This window comes from Sycon ciliatum, chromosome 2 (genome assembly GCF_964019385.1).
Source record: "Sycon ciliatum chromosome 2, ocSycCili1.1, whole genome shotgun sequence".
Taxonomy (NCBI): Eukaryota; Metazoa; Porifera; class Calcarea; order Leucosolenida; family Sycettidae; genus Sycon; species Sycon ciliatum.
Genome location: NC_088644.1, coordinates 42,333,731 through 42,353,582, shown reverse-complemented (window position 1 = coordinate 42,353,582; position 19,852 = coordinate 42,333,731). Strand labels below are relative to the sequence as shown.

The window sequence follows — 19,852 nt, the reverse complement described above, 5'->3', positions numbered from 1 at the left end:
CTCTCGCCCATCTGGTTGTCAACACATACCGTCGGCCCGCAAAACTATTTGTTGGTGGTGAAACGATCCTATCGGAGGAAGGTACAACTCAAGGCGACCCTGTGGCAATGGCCATGTATGCTATTGGCATCGCCCCGCTGATGAAGTCTGTGGCAACTGAAGGTGCGGTACAGTCCTGGTATGCTGACGACGCTGGGTCGGGTGGCAAGCTGCTGCGGGTGCGCAAGTGGTGGGATCGGCTAGTCGGAAAGGGCCCCCAGTACGGATACTTTCCCAACCCGTCCAAATCCATCCTGGTTGTGAAACCTCAGTTCCTCGATGAGGCTGTCCGTATTTTCGACGGCACAGGTGTCACCATCCAACCCGATGGTGCAAGATACCTCGGCGCTGCAATCGGCACGCCAGCCTTTGTCACCAGCTACCTGCAGCAGAAGGTTGAGGAGTGGAGCGCACAAGTTCACCGCCTTAGCCAGTATGCTATCACTGAGCCGCAAGCAGCCTACTCAGCGTATGTGTACGGCCTGCAGAGCAAATGGACTTTTCTCTGTAGGGCACAACCTGGTATGGCTGAGCACCTAGCTCCGCTTGATGCTGCTATCACCAACACCTTCATTCCTGCTCTCCTAGGTTGCCCCGTCAATGCTGAGGAGCGCACCCTGATAGCATTGCCATGTCGCTTTGGAGGCCTTGGCATACCTCATCCGTCGTCCCGGGCCGAACAGCACCAGTCCTCCCTTGACATCACTGCCTCCCTCACCTGCCGTGTTCTCGCCCAAGATCCAGTTCTTGGCACGGCCATCCATGATGTTCGCGCTGCCAAGAAGCGCGTGATGGCGACAGCCGGGGAGTCAATTCGCGCAGCAGCCCAGGCCTTCTCTTCCTCCGCCAGTTCAGAGCTGCAGCGAGTGATCGCTCTGGCTTCGGAACCGGGTGCCTCAAGCTGGCTCACGTGCCGACCCCTTCAACGCCATGGCTTCACCCTGACGAAGTCGGAGTTTCGGGATGCTGTTTGCCTTCGCTTCAACTGGCTGCCGGTACGGCTACCATCACTGTGTGCGTGTGGGCAGCAGTTCACTGTGTCTCACTCACTCTCGTGTCCGACGGGTGGATTTCCGTCCATTCGTCACAACGAGGTGAGGGACCTCACTGCTCGTCTGCTCAGGCGGGTGGCCCATCAGGTGGCAGTTGAGCCACACCTCCAGCTACTCTCCGGAGAGCAACTCCGTTATCGCACTGCTATTGCTGACGACCAGGCACGCCTAGACGTCGTGGCTAGTGGCATTTGGGGAGGACGGTTCGAACGCACCTACATTGATGTACGGGTATTCAACCCCCATGCGTCTTCGAACCGTTCCAACTCACTTGCTGCTACCTATGTCCGTCATGAAAAGGCTAAGCGTCGTGCGTATGAGCAGCGCCTGAGGGAGGTGGAGCATTCCAGCTTTGTCTCCGCCATCTTCTCTACCACCGGAGGCATGGGAAAGCATGGTGCTTCGCTCTACAAACGCATCGCCTCTCTCCTTGCTGCCAAGACTGGGGAGCCATACAGCATCACCCTAGCTGCCATCCGCTGCCAGATTGGCTTTGCACTGGTCCGTTCAGCGCTGATGTGCTTGCGTGGTGCACGCAAGGCATTCTTACCAGCAATGGCCTCAGACTCGGCAGCGCTTGTTGTTGCTGAAGCAAGAATCTCAGCTTGAGGCTTACATTATTATTATTATCTGTCAAGTGTCATTAATGACATTGTACATGATCATCACCGCGTGCGCTCGATCTAATCATTGATTGTCTTTATTTTATGTTTTGCCCGTACAAGAGGCATGGTTTGAGTTCAAAAAAAAAAAAAGCAAAATCATGATAATCTATTTTTGGTTTCACATTTTTGCACACAGTACGCTGGCACGGCATGCGTACGCTGCCGTGCGAGCGAATCCTTTTTCGGAGCGCTCTGTTGTAGTGCTTCGTGTCCTTCTCTCGATAGTTTTCTCTCTCCAAGCAGTGTTCTTTATGTGGTGAAAGAAGTGACAACGAACCAGGTCTCTCTCCCATCTTGAAGTTGTCGCGGCAGCTGCTGGCCAGCTGTCCGCGACAGTGTGTGCATGATTGTACAAGTATAAAGTGAAGTGTTTTACCACATAAGACCCTTTATTATGTATTACAGTTGGATGGGACTTTGCTCTGGGCATGGAAATTCTGTCGTTATTCGCGAATTGTCGTTATATCCGCAGTCGTTATTAGCGAAGTTGACTGTAGTTGAATTATTTTGTTTCACAACTGACTTCCTGAAGTACGGTCGCCACTGCTTTGCATGGCATTATACATGAAGAATTTCCTGTTTGTGTCGTGTGCATGTGCGTATGTGTGCGTGGCCACGTGCGTGTGCCGTGTGCATGTGCGTATGTGTGCGTGGCCATGTGCGTGTGCCGTGTGCACCTGCGTGTTTGTGTATCTGTGTGTGGGGTAGCGAGGTGGGGAGGGCTGGTATGTATCAGTGTGTTATTGCAGTCTCATGGCTACATACAGTACATCGCGTGCGTGCTCATCGTGTTTACCTTCGGGGTTGGGGTGGGGAGGGAACGGAAAAAGAACTGAAATTATCCATATAAAAACCGCTCTGGGAGCGGTTCTGAAAAACCTTTACTGGTGCTGCCCCGTCGTAAAAGTAAGAAATTAGAACTGGAGCATTGTCCCCCCAAAAGCGAACAGATCCACCTAAATTGCGAATGACGGGACCCGAACGCACCAGTAGCACGAGGTTCCTAGCTGTGGATGCAGATGGGGACGTTGGTCCAGACCATAGGCCATTGTCGTCGATAATTGTACGTGTACTAGCAATACACTGCCACTGATACAATGTGCAATGTACTGCACTATAGTAGTGGTGGTGTTACCCTATGATAATTGCTGTAGTAGTAGTAGTAGTAGTAGTAGTATTTATTATTTTACTAGGGCAATCCCCACAGACTGTGAGTCTTTTTACAGGGTACCCTAGGTAAGTGCGTGAAATAGAGCTGAATGAAGAAAGCCGTAAGTGCGTGAAATAGAGTAAAGAAAAAAGAAAACGGTGGCTGCATACTGTGCCATTATGTGTTGCAAAAGAGGCTGCGAAGAGTACTGTTGAACATTGCAAAGGAGGCTGCCTGGCGGCATGCTGCTGGAAGCGAATTCCACCTGTCAGCAGCCAGGTAAGGCAAAGCATAGAAACCGTACCGTGACGAAGCATTAGGCAGGGCTAAAGCCAGGGCGGACTGTCCCCTGGTCAAGGCATTGGTATGGTTGCTATTTGATCTAAGTACAAAAAGCTCGGCAAGTAGAGGGCTGCGGCGGCCATGCACACATTTATAGACAAGGCAAAATATCTTTAGGTTATAACGGATGGCGACAGGAATAATTTTGTGGCGTTGACAAATGGTGGCAGTTGGGTGACATGGTGGGTAGCCGAATGTTATCCTGAGGCTACGTTTGAAGCATCGAATGAGTGTGTTGTATAGGGTTGCTGATATCGTGTGAACGTAGCAGTTGCTGGCGTACTCCATGGTGGATTGGATAATGCTTAGGTAAAAGGAACGTTGTGCCTGGGTGGTGATGTGATGTCGTATTCTGCGGAATGCGGCCAGCTTACGGTTGACGTCAGCAACAACTTTCCCGACCTGCTCCTTGAAGGCAAGGTGCTGGTCGACTAGCACTCCAAGGTAACGGACACACTGGGAAGGGGATACTGGGAAGTTACCACAGATGACAGTGAAGGTAGGTGGAAATGGGGTTGTCCTCCGGCGGACGATTAAAAGTTGAGTTTTGTCGGGGTTCAGTAGGAGGCCCAGTTCCGTGAGGTGTGATTTAACCGCATCGAAGCTCTCTGATAGTCGGTCCTGTATCGTGTTGATGCAGCTGCTCGATGTGTAGAGTCCTATATCGTCGGCGTAGAGTATGTTAGATGTGTGAGTTGGTGTGACGTCTGTTACGTGTCTTGTATAGATTGTGAAAAGAACGGGGCCCAGGACAGAGCCTTGAGGTACCCCTCGACTACAGGTCACGGAGTCGCCGGATGTTTTTGTGGAGGGGTTCGTCACTGTCTGTCGACGAGCGCTTAGATAGGAGGCGAACCAAGACAGTGCTGTGCCACAAATACCGCAGGAGTAGAGCTCGTTGATGAGTGGCTGGTGCTTGACCCGGTCGAACGCCTTGCTCATGTCCAAGAATAACACTCCGGTGTTCTGACCGTCATCCAAGCGTTGTTGCCACTTTGATATAGCCAGTGAAAGTGCATCCTCTGTGGAATGATCAGAGCGGTAGGCGAACTGTTGGGGAGGAAGAATGTTGAGCTCTGGGTGGGTGTTGATATAGCGCTGCAGTTGATGAAGGACGATCTTTTCTAGAAGCTTGGATACGATGGGGAGTAGAGATATGGGGCGATAGTTAGAGGGACATTCTGGATTGCCTTTCTTGAAGAGGGGGAATACAGACGCTACTTTATATATGTCTGGAAAGGAACCGAGGGAGAGTGATTCGTTGAAAATGAGACAGAGGTGACCGGCTAGTTCTTCTGCACAGATCTTCAGAGGAAGGGGTGGGAGTTCGTCGGATCCGGTGGATTTGAAAGGGGAGATCTTCTTGAGGAGCTTGCAGACTTCAGTGGTAGTGACAGGGGTGAAATTTGCGAAACTGGTGAGCTGTCGGGGGCCTTGGGGGATTTGCAGGGAAGGAGGTCGCTCTGGGTCAGAGACGACCGATCCAAAGAAGTTGGTGAGGCTGGAAACGTCGGCTTTGAGAGGTGTTGGAGTGGTGTTCCGACCAAGGAGTTTGTTGAGCAGTTTCCATTGGCGGCGAGGATCATTTCGGCAGTCTGAGAACTCCCTTACTAAATATTGATTCTTTGCTGTGATCCTGTGCCCGGGCCTCCCGACCTCGTGCTACTGGTGCGTTCGGGTCCCGTCATTCGCAATTTAGGTGGATCTGTTCGCTTTTGGGGGGACAATGCTCCAGTTCTAATTTCTTACTTTTACGACGGGGCAGCACCAGTAAAGGTTTTTCAGAACCGCTCCCCGAGCGGTTTTATATGGATAATAATCTATACTGCACTGTACATGACTAGGCTGTGTTTACATCAGGTATTGTGGTGCTTGGCTGACTGCCACGCAATTTTTTCCTCTCCTCCACTCTTCCTCTCTACTAGCTACCCTCTTTCTCCCCTTATTTTCCTTTCTAGTCTCTCCCTGTCCTCTCTTCTCTTCTCTCTCCTTTTTCTCCTCTTGTCAACGTTCTTGAGCAGCGGATATGGCGAGCAGCCGTAATTTATCGTTATTGAATTTGTTCAAATTAGCGACGTTCAATGTTCGAAGCCTAACGTCGAACGTGAAGCAGCAGCAACTGGCGACTGACATGGATGCCTATGGCGTAGACTTCTGCAGCCTTCAAGAGCTCAAGACCACCGAAGCATTCGACAGGAAAATACACGCGGGCCAAAAAACTTTCCGCTTGATCAGCTTCGGCCAAGAATCTGGAAAGCATGGCGGCCTTGGATTCGTTATCTCTCCAAGAATCGAACCATTCCTGCTACATCATAAGAAGTTAACAGACAGAGTCGGCTTCGCGGACTTCAAGTTCCCTCGGGCCCACGGTCGCGACACTCTCGATGTGCGTATCATTTCTGCATACGGCCCAACAACCCCTCTCGCGGAGAAAAACCCAGACATCCGAGACCAATTTTACGATAGTCTGTCGAGTGCATGGACCAGCGTGAAGAAACGAGCCATTGTTCTGTACGCAGGTGACTTCAACAGTAAAGTTGGAACTGGGATGGCACCCTGTGTTGGTCAGTACGCTAAGGGCAAACGGAACGAAAATGGCGAGGCCCTGGTTGAATGGGCGACGTCCAGGAGTCTGGTGTTGGCGAACACACTCTTTCGCTATTCACAGCGCTACAGAACGACGTGGACTGGATATGTCAGAGACGGACCGTGCACTAAGCCTATCTACAATATGATTGACTACATCATCGTACCGGAACATTGCAAATCCCTTGTCCGACGAGCACGCTCATATGGTGGCACCATGGTGTGCAGTGATCACAAACTTGTGATCAGCGATCTCCGACTCGATTCATTCTTCAAAGTGTTCAGAGCGTCGAAGAAGCAGGAACCCCCCTTGCCATAGGGAGACTGCATGACAGCACCGTGAGGCGGCAGTACGTGGACGCACTGAGTGCGAGTGACTGCATGGAGCAAGTCGCAGCGAACACAGCAGACCTCTCGGTGGCGTGGCAAACAGTCACAGAAATAGTGAAGGAAAAGGCAAAATCCGTTCTTGGAACAATGGTGAAAACGCGTCGGGGACTCGTCAATCCAGACCCACAGATCCAACGGTTGTCGATGCAGCAGAGACTACTGCGTCTACGGTTGGAGGACGGCAGTTTGGACGATGAAGGCAAACGCAGAGCTAGAGGAGAGAGGAACAGGATTTCCCACCAAATACGACGCAGGTGCTTGGACAACGCCAACTCTCAGCTGGATAGAGCAGCAGAAGCTATTGAGCGCGCTCCCGACAGCATCAAAATGTACCAAGCAACATCAGTCTTCCGCAGAGAAAAGCAAAAGAAAATCATTGTGGAGTCTGTGGACGGATTAGTCCTTGATCGAGACGTCGACAGAGCTGACCGTGTCCGTGAACACTTCAGCACACTGTTGTGCAATCCCACACCAACAAACCATGTGACGACACCGGAAGGCTTGGCGACGCCACTGTCAAACCCAGTAGCAGTACATGAAATGGAAGCTGCACTGTCAAGAATGAACAACCAGAAAGCTGCAGGACCTGACGGAGTGCCAGCGGAGCTGCTGAAGTATGGAAAAGGATATTTGTCACCCTTGATCGTCGGACTCATAAACACAGCTGTTACCAATAACCAAGACATATCGCAAGTCATTGGAGCTGGCATATTAGTACCACTAGCAAAGCCAGGAAAACCCAGAGGTCCAGTAACAAGCCTAAGACCAGTTGTTCTCCTCAATACCATCAGAAAGGCTCTATCTCTGGTTGTACTCAAAAGAATAGCCCCAGCCGTCGATGGACACCTTGGCGCGATACAATCAGGTTTCAGAAGAGGCAGGAGCACGGCAGACGTCGTATGGACACAGCGTTGGATGAGTGCTAAGACACAGAGGCATCCATTCACCTACCACATGCTGGGAATCGACATGAGTCGTGCTTTTGACACTATCAACAGGCAGCGGCTATTGGAAGTGATGGATGGAGTAGTTGGCCCAGACGAACGCAAACTCTTGCGACTGCTCCTGGAGAGAACAACCCTCGTGGTCCGCGTTGGACAGGCGACCTCAGAGTCGTTCAGTAACACAGTTGGAACACCACAGGGCGATGGCCTAAGCCCAGTCCTGTTCACCTGTTATCTCGAGGCGGCCCTGAGGGATGTCCTGTCCCATCTGCCACCCCGTCCAGAAAGCGATAGACTACTACCCCATGAGAGCAGGTATGCTGACGATGTCAACTACTACAGCACAAGTCTAGACTGGTTACGAGCTGCACTGCCGATCATTGCGAAGGTCCTTGAATCCTGGTCGCTGTACGTAAACACCCAGAAGACGGAATGGGTCACAGTATCGTCAACAACAGAAAATTGGAAAACAGTAAAGCAGCTGGGATCACTCATGGCAACTAACGAAGACATCCAAAGGCGAAAGCAGCGGGCAACGATTGCCTTCAAGAACATGTACACTCTGTGGCTGCGGAGGGAGCATGTCTCAGAAGCTCGCAGAGTTCGCCTCTACAACGCATATGTTCTGCCGACCCTATTGTACAATTGCTGTACATGGGGATCAACAAAGGCAGTCAGTGACAAGTTGGACGTGTTCCACAGGCAACAGCTTCGCTCGCTACTGGGCATACATTACCCCAATCGTATCACAAACATCGAGTTATACCGGAGATGTCAGAGCCAGCCCATCTCCGAGGAAGTCCACAGACGAAGAATGACCATGCTGGGACATGTCCTACGCCTACCCGAAGACACACCACCGCAACAAGCCATGGCACTCTACTTCAATCCACCGAACACAGCCAAGCCAGGAAGACCTCTGACTACTTTAGTCACCCAGATCCAGCAAGACTGCGTCCACAGACAAACGCCACTCAAGGGGAGCCCGCATCTGCAGAGCCTCCGGCAGAAGGCATCCGACAGGCAAGTGTGGAAGGCCTTCGTAAAAAACGCACAGTGAACACTGACGAAACAGAAGTTGCCCATCCTTCTCAGTGCTATTTGCTTATTGTTGATTTTTAAACCGTACCTTGCAGTCCATGTCTTCCCTTGTCATCATCATAATAGTATAGTTTTGTCTCTCTCCTTCTATTGCTCAGGAACACAGAGGCGGAAAGAGGCTGGTCCTCAAGTACGCGAAACTGTTCATAATAATAAATAATAATTGTACTACTCCCGCAGTCCCTGGTTTACATGAAGCGTTTCAACTATGATTATAGGGCCAGGGGTGAAACGGTTCCATGTTCAAGTTCATGTTCAGGTACCCGAATGCCAGCATAGTTGCCCACGGTTCGGGTATCGGTTCCATGCACTCTTTTCTCCAGACCAGACAAATGCACATTTTTACGAGCAAGAACGAGACATCGGAGAGTCCATGTGCGAAAAAGGTACGCTCGTAGTGACCAGGATCGATAGGAGAACCCTTTCAAGAAGGGCGGTGATCGTAAGGTAAGACATTTAAAAATCTTGAGTAGACTTGGCGTGTACATGTATTTGTACGAAAACGAGATTTTTCGAGTTTCGGTTCGAAATTTGACGGAACGGGTACCCGATTCTTTTCAGCTGGCGGTTCCAAAACCGGTTCGGGGTAAATATTGTAAGCCCGAATAGTTTCAACCCGGGTTGAGTCCAAATAGCTGGCCGGGCAGGGTTGGGCCTTTTTTCTTTTTCTTTCAAATTTCGGTGACATCAGTGATGGTGATCACCACTATTGTACTTCAAGGATTGCCAGTGGAACTATTTTTGGTTTTGCCCGTACAAGAGGCTTTTTAGTAGGGTTGAGTTCGACCCGGGTCAGATTTCAACCCGCCATGTACACAAAATGAATGGCGCGTCATGCCGGTTTACATGTAGCCCAGGGAGTCGAAAAATACCTGGTATTTTACGGCTCCCTGATGTAGCCCTTTCCCAAAGGTGCTCTTTTAATTCGCACTTATTATTATTATTATTTTTAAATATGGCAATAAGTAGGACGAGCTGAAGCGACATGTGGACTACTTTATTAACAATGTAAGCGATGGAGACGATGCAAGAAACAACCTAAAGGGTAAGGAAAAATACATGTAAGAAGAAAAAGGGCAATGGAAAAAAAGATGATTCGAACAAGTTTTCGTACAACACTCTTCAGGAATCACCGTTGTACTAAAGAACAAATGAGAACAAAGGAAATAGCAATCAAGGTAGGGTGACACGATACAATGACAGCACTGGAATATCGAGGTGCGATTTCTCACAAAAGTGTGCAGAAAACAAGGGTATACAAGTAAGAACTAAGCGTGACAAGTGTGTATCTGCAACAAAAACAAAAAAGTGAGAACGAATGATAATAATAACAATAATATATTATTAAAGGGGAAGTATACCCTAAAATCAAATTTTCACCAGTTGTAGTCTTCTGGGTGCTGAGTCGAATGGTCTTGGTCCGAGGAAGCTGCGACGCTCCCTTCCTGCTTGAATCCCAATCGAACTCGCGCATTTCCACCGAAACTGGGTGACTGCGCCCTACTAGATGGGGATTTGTATGCAAAATGTCACTAAAAGCGCCATTTCGTTCTTATAAAAGCACGGATGACCGCGATTGGCCCATATGTTGTAGTCCTTTGGACGCTGAGTCGACTGGTTTTGGTCCGAAAAGGCTGCGATGCAGCGTTCCTCCTTTATTCCCAATCGAACATGGTTGAACAAGCGGTCACGTGCTCCTGGGTGCCCAAATCACCTGGTCACCGCGCCAGCAGGCGACAACTTTCACACCAAGGTTCAACTCGAGTTCAACTCGAGTGACAGGACTGCACCCAAAAAAGGTCAAACAGGCTAGTAAGTTGTACCCTGCAGGCACGGTGACCAGGTGACTGGTGTACGCAGGAGCACGTGACCGCTTCTTCAACCATGTTCGATTGGGAATAAAGGAGGAGCGCTGCATCGTAGCCTTTTCGGACCAAAACCAGTCGACTCAGCGTCCAAAAGACTACAACATATGGGCCAATCGCGGTCATCCGTGCTTTTATAAGAACGAAATGGCGCTTTTAGTGACATTTTGCATACAAATCCCCATCTAGTAGGGCGCAGTCACCCAGTTTCGGTGGAAGTGCGCGAGTTCGATTGGGATTCAAGTAGGAAGGAAGCGCCTCAGCTTCCTCGGACCAAGACCATTCGACTCAGCACCCCGAAGACTACAACTGGTGAAAATTTGATTTTAGGGTATACTTCCCCTTTAACAAGAAGGTGACAAAACACATTTAGGCACAAGTGGCAACAACGTTGCCACACTACACAAAAGAACATTATTTGAACAATTTTAGGGTAATAACACTATCTTTCTGGACACACAAATTCGGCTTATGAATGCGCTGACAAACAGCTTCCAAAACTTGTAACTGCAAAAGATAACCATGACGAGCACGGCACAAAACAGAAAAACAGGAATCAGAATAAGTACGACAACAGTCAGTACTAGAAACCATTTGATTGTATACTGAAGACTTGTTATTACGAGACGGATTTTTTTTCTTCTTTTGTTAGGGATTTCCCAACAGGCAATGTTGCCTTTTTACTGGGAACCCTAAATGAGACTTTGTGTGAGCGCGAAACAAAGCAGGCGACTCGGCCAGGCGACAAGATGGAGGCAGCGCATTCCACCTGTCGGCACCAAGATACGCAATGGAATGGAAACCATACTGGGAGTGGCAGGCAGGCAAGACAAGAGCAGCTGTAGCTTGGCCCCGGGTTGTGGCAGCAGAATGTGGGCCAGTGCAGCGGGGAGTGAATAGGCGGCTGAGAAGTGGGCTAGATAAACCATGCAGACAGCGAAAGACAAAGACGTATTGCTTGAAATTTAAGCGTTGCTCTAGTGTGTAGATCTTGGTGTAAGCGTACAGTGTCTCAGTGGGAGTTCTGCGGTCAAGGGCAAATATTCTTTTAAGACTGGTACGGCTGGCTGTGATCAGCTGGTTGTATGAACGGTGAGATAGACAGTTAATGTAGGCAGAGCTAGCATACTCAAGGGTGGATTGAATAATAGATAGATAGAAAAGACGACGCGCTCTGTGGTTCAGGTTCTGCCTGGCTTGCTTGTAGGCTCCGACCTTCTGCTTGACGGTAATGCAAACTCGCTCTACTTGAGCATCGAATGCCAAGTGCTCATCCACAATGAGGCCCAGGTATTTGGCTGTGTGCGCAGGATAGAGAGTGGAGTTGCGGCATGATATGGACACAGTGGTGGGTAAGGGACTAGTTGGGCGACGTAATAGCAGAAATTGTGTCTTATCAGGGTTAAGAACCAGTCCCTTCCCTGTAAGGTAGCTGTCCTGAGCAGCAAGGTCCGCAGTGAGACGCTCCAACACAGTATCACAGTCACTATGCCGGACATAAAATGCAATATCATCGGTATATTCCTGGTCTTGGCTAAACCTAAAACAGGGTGTTATGTCGCGAATGTAGATACAAAACAAGACTGGGCCCAGAACGAAGCCTTGGGGCACTCCTCGGGAGCATGGGCGTGACTGTCCAAGTTCCTGACCAACTCTAACAGTTTGCATTCTGTCAGACAGGTAGCTACAAAACCAATTCAAGGCAACATCTCTGATGCCTGTGTCATGTAGACTCTGGATGAGGGTGGAGTGTGCCACTCTAAATAATTGTAGTGCTTTTCGCCGACTCCCTCAAAATATGCTGAAAAAGTGTTTTTTCAGTGAAAACAGGCGAAAACACGGTAGGGCTTGGCGGATAATGCCGGCAGAATTTTCGGCAGAAAACGCCTGTTTGGGGGGTCGAGCATATTTCGGCAGAACGGGGGCTGAAAAAGCATTCTCTGCCATGTCAAATGACAGTTACCACGGAATTGGCGTGCGACGTTCTGCTTTTGCAGCAGATTTGCCGCGTTCTTCGACACGCAGTCCATCCATCCACCAAATGTGGCCGGAGCTGTTACTTTGTGGAAGGTAGCAGCCTTGAATGGCAGGCCAGTGGCAGAAGTCTAAGTAAGAGTCGTAGATCTACATAATATTGCCCAGTTGCAGCGATTTTCGACCTTCGGTGAAAAAGCCCGCTGTGTGAAAAGATTCAAATCGAATCATCTTTTGCTGCGCAAGCCGGGCCGCGGACGGGTATTCCGTGGATCACGACACCAGTGAAGTCAGACTTGAAAATGTTCGCAAAACAAGCATTTTGCAACGAAGGTCGAAAATCGCTGCACCTGGGCCATATTATGTAGTGTGGCTAGCCTTCATACGTTATTGCCTTTTAGCAGCCCCATTTACCTCTTTGTGTGATATTTCCCCAGCCTTCAGCACAGCCATTTCCTCTGGCTAACGCAGTCAGTCCAAATGAGAACTGATCATAAAGGCTAGAATGCCTTGTCTAGTATTTCACATGACTCATCTTTTTAGATCCTGAACCCAATTATGTGTGCCAAGTGTATTTTTACATAACTGGATTTCAGCAGAAATTTCAGCAGAAAATGCACTTTCATGAGCAGAATATTGAGCAGACCGAAAAGCAGAATGAGGGATTTCTGCGAGCATTATCCGCCTAGCCCTAAAACACGGTGCTCTTTTTTCAGTGAAAACAGGCAAAAAGTGCTCATTTTTCAGTGAAGCATAGCCATGATACAAGTTCAGATATGAACCCCAGCTGAGAAATGAATACGCACTCTTCCATTGATGGGTCCACGAAAGGCAAAACAGGAAGTAAAGTTCAAACAACCCACTTTTTACAGCATTGTGTACACCGGTCACCGTTAAACAAGCTTCACCAACTTGCTGCCCCCCCCCCCCCAAAAAGCGGCGTGCCAAGGCCCATCGAGCACTCGGAAACTGTGATCGCATGCATGAGCAAAGAGATTTTAGCACTTTTTCAGCTAAAAAAGCTCAAAAAGGGCGATATTCACCAAAAACGCAATAAAGGGCGAAAGAAACGGGCTTTTCCAAAAAGGCCAAAAAGGGCGAATAAAAGGGCGAGCACCTTTGGGAAAGGGCTAGTCCCCACAGACCTATGCCTATGGTCTCCTCACGCGGTGAGCCTTCACATTCTTCTTCTGTACACGTAACATTACATGGACAATCTTGTTGTTGGTTTGACAGCATGAAACAAGGTGGAGGACACGGGGACACCGTGTTCGGAAACAGCGACCTCTCTACAACCATCCCCGGTTGGTTGAGACCCAGTCTGTTGAGACCATCTGAACCGTATGGGTCTTAAAGGAGAGTTTTTTTATAGACTTCTCCTAACGTCAGTCGTGTATTCTGTGATCGCTCCTGGATGTCGTCCTGATAGTCATAAAAATTAGTAGCTATTTTAACTCGGATGGTGATTATATTATAATGAAAAAATTATATTATAATGAAAAAATTATATTATAATGAAAAAATTATATTATAATGAAAAAATTATATTATAATGAAAAAAGAAGAATGACAAAATGTTACGAGTTATGAGTGACTAACTGTCCACCAACGAAACCAGATCTTATACAGTCAGCGAGTGCGGCAAAATGGCACAACACTGACAAGGAGTACTGAGACATTCGGCGACCTGACGCCTGCATGTAGCTCCAACACTTCTCCAAGGCGCAAACCAACAACCTTCCAACTTGGAAAGCTCAAGTTCGGAAAGGTCCAAGAGGGGAAGGAAACTTTCGGCATTCTTTGTTGCCGTGATGCGTAGCTCGTGCTCTTCTTCATTGCGCTTTCCTAGTTAGGCATCATGCCGCATGGGCGGTTTGTTGTTGCTGTTGATTTTTATTTTACTTCGCAAGGCCAAACGGGCAATGGTGCCCAATTCTATGGAAGCGAATTTCAAAAGGGAGAGAGCTACGGGGAGAGAGTGAGAGAGAGAGAGAGAGAGAGAGAGAGAGAGAGAGAGAGAGAGAGAGAGAGAGAGAGAGAGAGAGAGAGAGAGAGAGAGAGAGAGGGGGGGGGGAGGGAGGGAGGGAGATGATAAGCAATTTTGCAGCGTCAACAGAGCGATTTTGGAGTGTCAATAGAGCGGTTTTGAAGCGTCAACAGAGGGAACACAAAGACTTCATAAGCGCACAAGCACGCAGAGAAGAGTAAATGACGTGGTGTGTGGACGGGAAAAGTCAGACAGAGCATTCATTGCAAGGTGTAGGGGATGGAGGCAAGCTTAAGTTAAATTGCTGGGCAGCCTTGATCTCCCTTACACTCCTTGGGAGAGCGTTCCAGGCCAAGGCTGCCTGAAAGGCCAGGCGAGATCTGCCGGCTTCTGACTGTGCCGAGGGGACAGTGAGGCCCCTGGAAACCTGGTGCCGGGTGGTGCTGCCAGCTGATGGTGAGAATAGGTCCTGGAGGACACTGCTGGCTTTCCCATTGACACAGCGCCACACCAGGACGAGCCGCTTCTGGGCGTAGCACTCACGAACTCTGTACAGGGACATCCGTTCGAGCAGAGGCTGAGCCGAGGTGTGAGGCGGCAAACCGTATACCGCTCTCGCCGCTCGGTTCTGCAGGACCTGAAGGCGATCAAGCTGCGAAACCTTGAGGGAGGAAGAGAAGGCGTTAGACCCATATAGGAGGTCAGGCATGATGACTGACCTCACATACTGGATGCGACTACTGAGGCTCAGACATCTGCGGGACCGCCACAATGCTCCAATCTTCTGCACAACTTTCTTCGCCATCGCGTCAACATGGGGGTCCCACTTCACAGCGGCGTCAATGGTCACGCCGAGGTACCTTGCTGTTGGGCTCAGGGGAAGCTCTGTCTGGTTGCAGCGGACAGCGACATGCTGACCCGCATTGCGTTGTGGTACAATTGACAGGACCTGGCTCTTCTTGTCATTTATTATTATTTCTCCTTTATTCACTTCTTTCGAAGGCGATAAGCCAGACCCACCGGGAAATATTTCCATGGGTGGGACAGCAAAAAGAAAGTGAAAAAAACAAAAACAAAAATAAATAAATAAATAAAACCTAAAAACCAAAGGGACAAGAAATAGTTGAAGGAAGAGGAAGAAAGGAAAGAAACTCAATCCGAACTCCAACATCAAAACAATAATAAAGAATTTGCAGCGACAGGCAAAATACATCAACCAATGAAGGGAGTAGTAACAAAGGAAATATCAGTCTTTATCAGTCGTTATTCAAGTCTCTTAGCTATTGAACATGCAAACGCAGCAGAGGTGCATCTACATGTTAAGGATAGTTCTTAGTATTTTAATCGAACCTTGTATAGCCTCCTGTTGCACAATAGCCAGGTCTCCTCCCTGCACAGTCCGAAGGCATTGAGGAGTCTCCCCCACCAAGCCTCCCAGGGCACCGACAACCACAGGGACCACGTCAACCTGGGTGAGGGACCAAATCCTCGAAATCTCCCGCTTAAAATCATAATATTTCGAGCGCTTTTCAGCCATTTTCTTATTGATGTTGTTCTCACCAGGAACGCTGATGTCTATAATGTAGGCGATGCGCTCCTTGTCATCAACAAGGAGCAGATCGGGCCTGTTTGCTGATAGTTTCAGGTCAGTTGGGACCGAATACTCCCAATAGAGGCGATACCGATCACTCTTGACCAATGCCTTGAGCTGGTGGTCGAATCGTGAAGCACCAGTAGGTAGATCTCGTGCTCTACACATTTCGAAGTGCACATACTTTACTATCCGGTTATGTCGTTCAATGTAACTGGTCCGAGCAAGAACTGGGCAGGCACTGACAATGTGGTCAATTGTTTCTAAGCTGCCCTTGCAAAGCCTGCAATTGGCATCTGTTCGAGCAATTGACTTCATTATGGCGTATTGGTAATTTTTCGTTTTGAGGGATTGGTCTTGTGCTGCCATAATCATGCCTTCAGTTGAAGGTTTCAGTGTCCTTGATTTCAACCACATGAAGGTAAGCTCCTTATCTAGGCGATTCTTCTCCAATCGGCTCCAATATCTCCCATGCAGCGGCATAGTGGAAAGTGTTTTGGATTTTCGCTCAGCGCACGCTTGTTTAATGGTATGCTTATTGGGTAAAGCTGGTCCAGCTGCTGGCAGATCCAAACTCGACAAGAACTTAGCGGCCTTTGCAGTTATTGAGTGGCTTTTTGTTGTAGGTTTTTGTTGATGATACTGATAAAGCAGGTTTATTCTGTTATTATTATTATTACAAAAAAAGTGTATTATCTACGCATGCATCTACGCAAGAGTCACCACCAGCCAATTAGGACATGTGTCACAGTATTGAACGTTTTCGTTCCCTTCTTGTCAAAATACTACAGGGAATGATGGAAATAAGCTAAAAGACTACAACTATAAGGAAAAGAAGTTCAGAAATATATCACTCCAATTATGTGTAGAAGTGACACGAAAAAAAAAATATAATGAATCAAGAAAACAGCATGCAAATCCAGTAAGTGACAAAAACGTAGTGACAAGAAAAAGAGAGAAATATCAAGAGATCTATTTCGCACCTTCACGACGAACAGTGCCAAACAACTGCAAAGACAACACATTCTCCTTCTGAACACAAAGCTCAGGGTCTAACTTACGTATGTACAAAGCTTCCAACACGGCAAGATGTAACAAAGACCTACCACGCGACAAAACAGAGAATACATCATCGGAATACCACTCACGACAACTAGCACTGCCCGACAGGTGACACTTGATTGCCGAGGTACCGTTTCCCTGACCCGACGACTTGGCCGTTGTCACCTCCGATATTGCCGCTTGCGAATCTCTCCCATTACGCCCTGCGTCCCTGCAATTCCGATTGCCTCGGTCGAGATCAGTGTGCTGCCCCACGTCCAGTCTGTCCTGCTTCCGTGGTCTACCTCGTTTCTTCACATTAACCGTTGTTGTCACTTCCAGTATTGGTTCTTTTGATTCGTCATCAATTCGTCTCCTCAATTGACTTCTGGTGACTCGTCCGGGGCTCGATTGTCCAGATGTCAGTTTCGGTGGTTTCCGTATAGGTCTCTTCTTCTTGTTGACTGTTGTTTGGGCTGGGCTTGTTTGGGCTGACATCTGGACAATCGAGCCCCGGACGAGTCACCAGAAGTCAATTGAGGAGACGAATTGATGACGAATCAAAAGAACCAATACTGGAAGTGACAACAACGGTTAATGTGAAGAAACGAGGTAGACCACGGAAGCAGGACAGACTGGACGTGGGGCAGCACACTGATCTCGACCGAGGCAATCGGAATTGCAGGGACGCAGGGCGTAATGGGAGAGATTCGCAAGCGGCAATATCGGAGGTGACAACGGCCAAGTCGTCGGGTCAGGGAAACGGTACCTCGGCAATCAAGTGTCACCTGTCGGGCAGTGCTAGTTGTCGTGAGTGGTATTCCGATGATGTATTCTCTGTTTTGTCGCGTGGTAGGTCTTTGTTACATCTTGCCGTGTTGGAAGCTTTGTACATACGTAAGTTAGACCCTGAGCTTTGTGTTCAGAAGGAGAATGTGTTGTCTTTGCAGTTGTTTGGCACTGTTCGTCGTGAAGGTGCGAAATAGATCTCTTGATATTTCTCTCTTTTTCTTGTCACTACGTTTTTGTCACTTACTGGATTTGCATGCTGTTTTCTTGATTCATTATATTTTTTTTTCGTGTCACTTCTACACATAATTGGAGTGATATATTTCTGAACTTCTTTTCCTTATAGTTGTAGTCTTTTAGCTTATTTCCATCATTCCCTGTAGTATTTTGACAAGAAGGGAACGAAAACGTTCAATACTGTGACACATGTCCTAATTGGCTGGTGGTGACTCTTGCGTAGATGCATGCGTAGATAATACACTTTTTTTGTAATATTTTCTGCCTCCGTCCTACTTTCAAATTATTATTATTATTATTATTATTAATATTATGAAATGACCCAAAGGCAATGTGCCTATCGAGGGGTTCATTTGATTGAAAGAACAGTAGATGTAGTATTTAGAAGCAGATGTCGATGCTTGAGCCAGTCAGCGACGTTGGTGACGGCCCCTGACAGGCAGGCTGATGTGGCTAGCACTGATTTTCTGTGGCAGTGCACGGCAATGTCATCGGCAAATTGCAGAGATGGAGCAGGATGGGCTATGGCAGGGACATCGCGGGTGTAGATGCTAAACAGGATCGGTCCTAGGACCGAGCCCTGAGGTACACCAGATGAGCACTTAGCATCAACACTGTAGGTGGGGCCAATGCGCACTTGCTGGGTTCGATCGCTTAAGTAGCTGCAGAACCAGCGAAGGGAGGCATTGTCCAGGCCGAGATCGAATAGGTCCCGGACCAGTTCGCTGTGATTGACCTTGTCAAAGGCTTTTGATATGTCGATTAGGCAGACGCCTGTGGTCAACTTGTCGTCCCGGGCCTTTAAGATGGCATCTGTTGCTACAACTAGGGCGTCCTCTGTGTAGTGCTCACGGCGGAAGGCAAACTGAGTCGGTGGTATGGCACATGATCGCTCCAGATGTGCAACAAGTTGCTTCTGGACTATCTTCTCGAGTAGTTTGGATACGATCGGCAGGAGCGACACAGGACGATAATTTGCAGCTACCGATGGATCGCCAGCTTTGAAGAGAGGGCTTATTACAGCATGTTTGAAAGCCAGAGGGATTTCACCATGCCTCAGCGATGAGCTGAAGAGCACTGAAAGCGATGGAGCCAACAGGTCAGCGCAAGCACGTAGCAGACACCCAGGAATCCCATCACTGCCTGTGGCTTTGCAGGGATTTATCCGTTCCAGGAGGTGCTTGACCTCATCTGGGGTGGTTGACTGGAAGGTCAGCATTGAGCCTTGCGGCTGTGGACCAATGGGAATCTGGAGCTGCGCCGGACGGGACGGATCATGTACAATGCTGTGGAAGGCATCCGAGACTTCTGTGATGTCGCACGTTGGCTGATGATGTTGACGAGAACGGCTAGTGACAGAGTTGATCACGGACCACATCATCCGCAGATTGGAGGAGTGATCACGACACTGCTGTTGGAAATGCTGATTGCGTTTTCGCCGGTAAGCTTTTGAGGCTTCTGCACGGGCTCGCTTGTACTCCTCATGTAGATGCACGTTAGTCTTATCTCGTAGCCACTTTCGGTGAAGTCTATTCTTGCGCGGCGGGTAATGTTAGTTATTTGCTGCGATAATGCTAAAGGCAATGCTCATAATATGATGATATAATGCCACTTATAATGCTCACACTACTCCATAATGCCAGTTTGAAAGTTGGAAAAGTCGATTTAAGAAGGTCGTCTTGGATCAAGGCTAAAGCGTAGAAGAAAAAACCTTAAACAGCGGTGTGCATGTTGTCTGAAACAATCCACTGGGAAGGTTGATTTGCAACGTCAAGTCTCTGGACGAAGCCGGACAGGTTCAGATGCACGATTTTCGGAACTGGACCTAGCCAGCTTCATGCATGACACCGTTGTCGACCGGCAATTATGCTTGTAATGCCAATTTTGCATGCGAAATGGTGTTACAATGCCAGCATTATGCCACCTGGAAAAAAGGGACTATAATGCCAGCCATAATGCTAGCATTACCCGCCCATGCCTATTCCTAGTTCCTAACCTGAGCCTTCCAAGTAATAGTTGGAAGGACCTTGGCTTAGGTTGTTCGTTTGCGCCTCGTAGAAGTGTTGCGGGGGGGGGGGGGGGGGCGGGGGGGGGGGGAG

The 19,852-nt window shown here is 48.7% G+C and overlaps 1 protein-coding gene across 1 annotated transcript; it reads left to right on the top strand.

The window, feature by feature from the left end:
- Positions 1-5,274: 5,274 nt before the first annotated feature.
- Positions 5,275-6,153, top strand: LOC135810598 (craniofacial development protein 2-like). The gene has a single exon (XM_065324090.1). The coding sequence runs from the start codon at positions 5,275-5,277 to the stop codon at positions 6,151-6,153; it is 879 nt and encodes a 292-aa protein (XP_065180162.1).
- Positions 6,154-19,852: the final 13,699 nt, after the last annotated feature.

What these genes read in the sequence shown, in the direction of transcription:
- LOC135810598 (XM_065324090.1), top strand. Translation starts at nt 5,275, where the DNA reads ATGGCGAGCAGCCGTAATTTATCGTTATTGAATTTGTTCAAATTAGCG.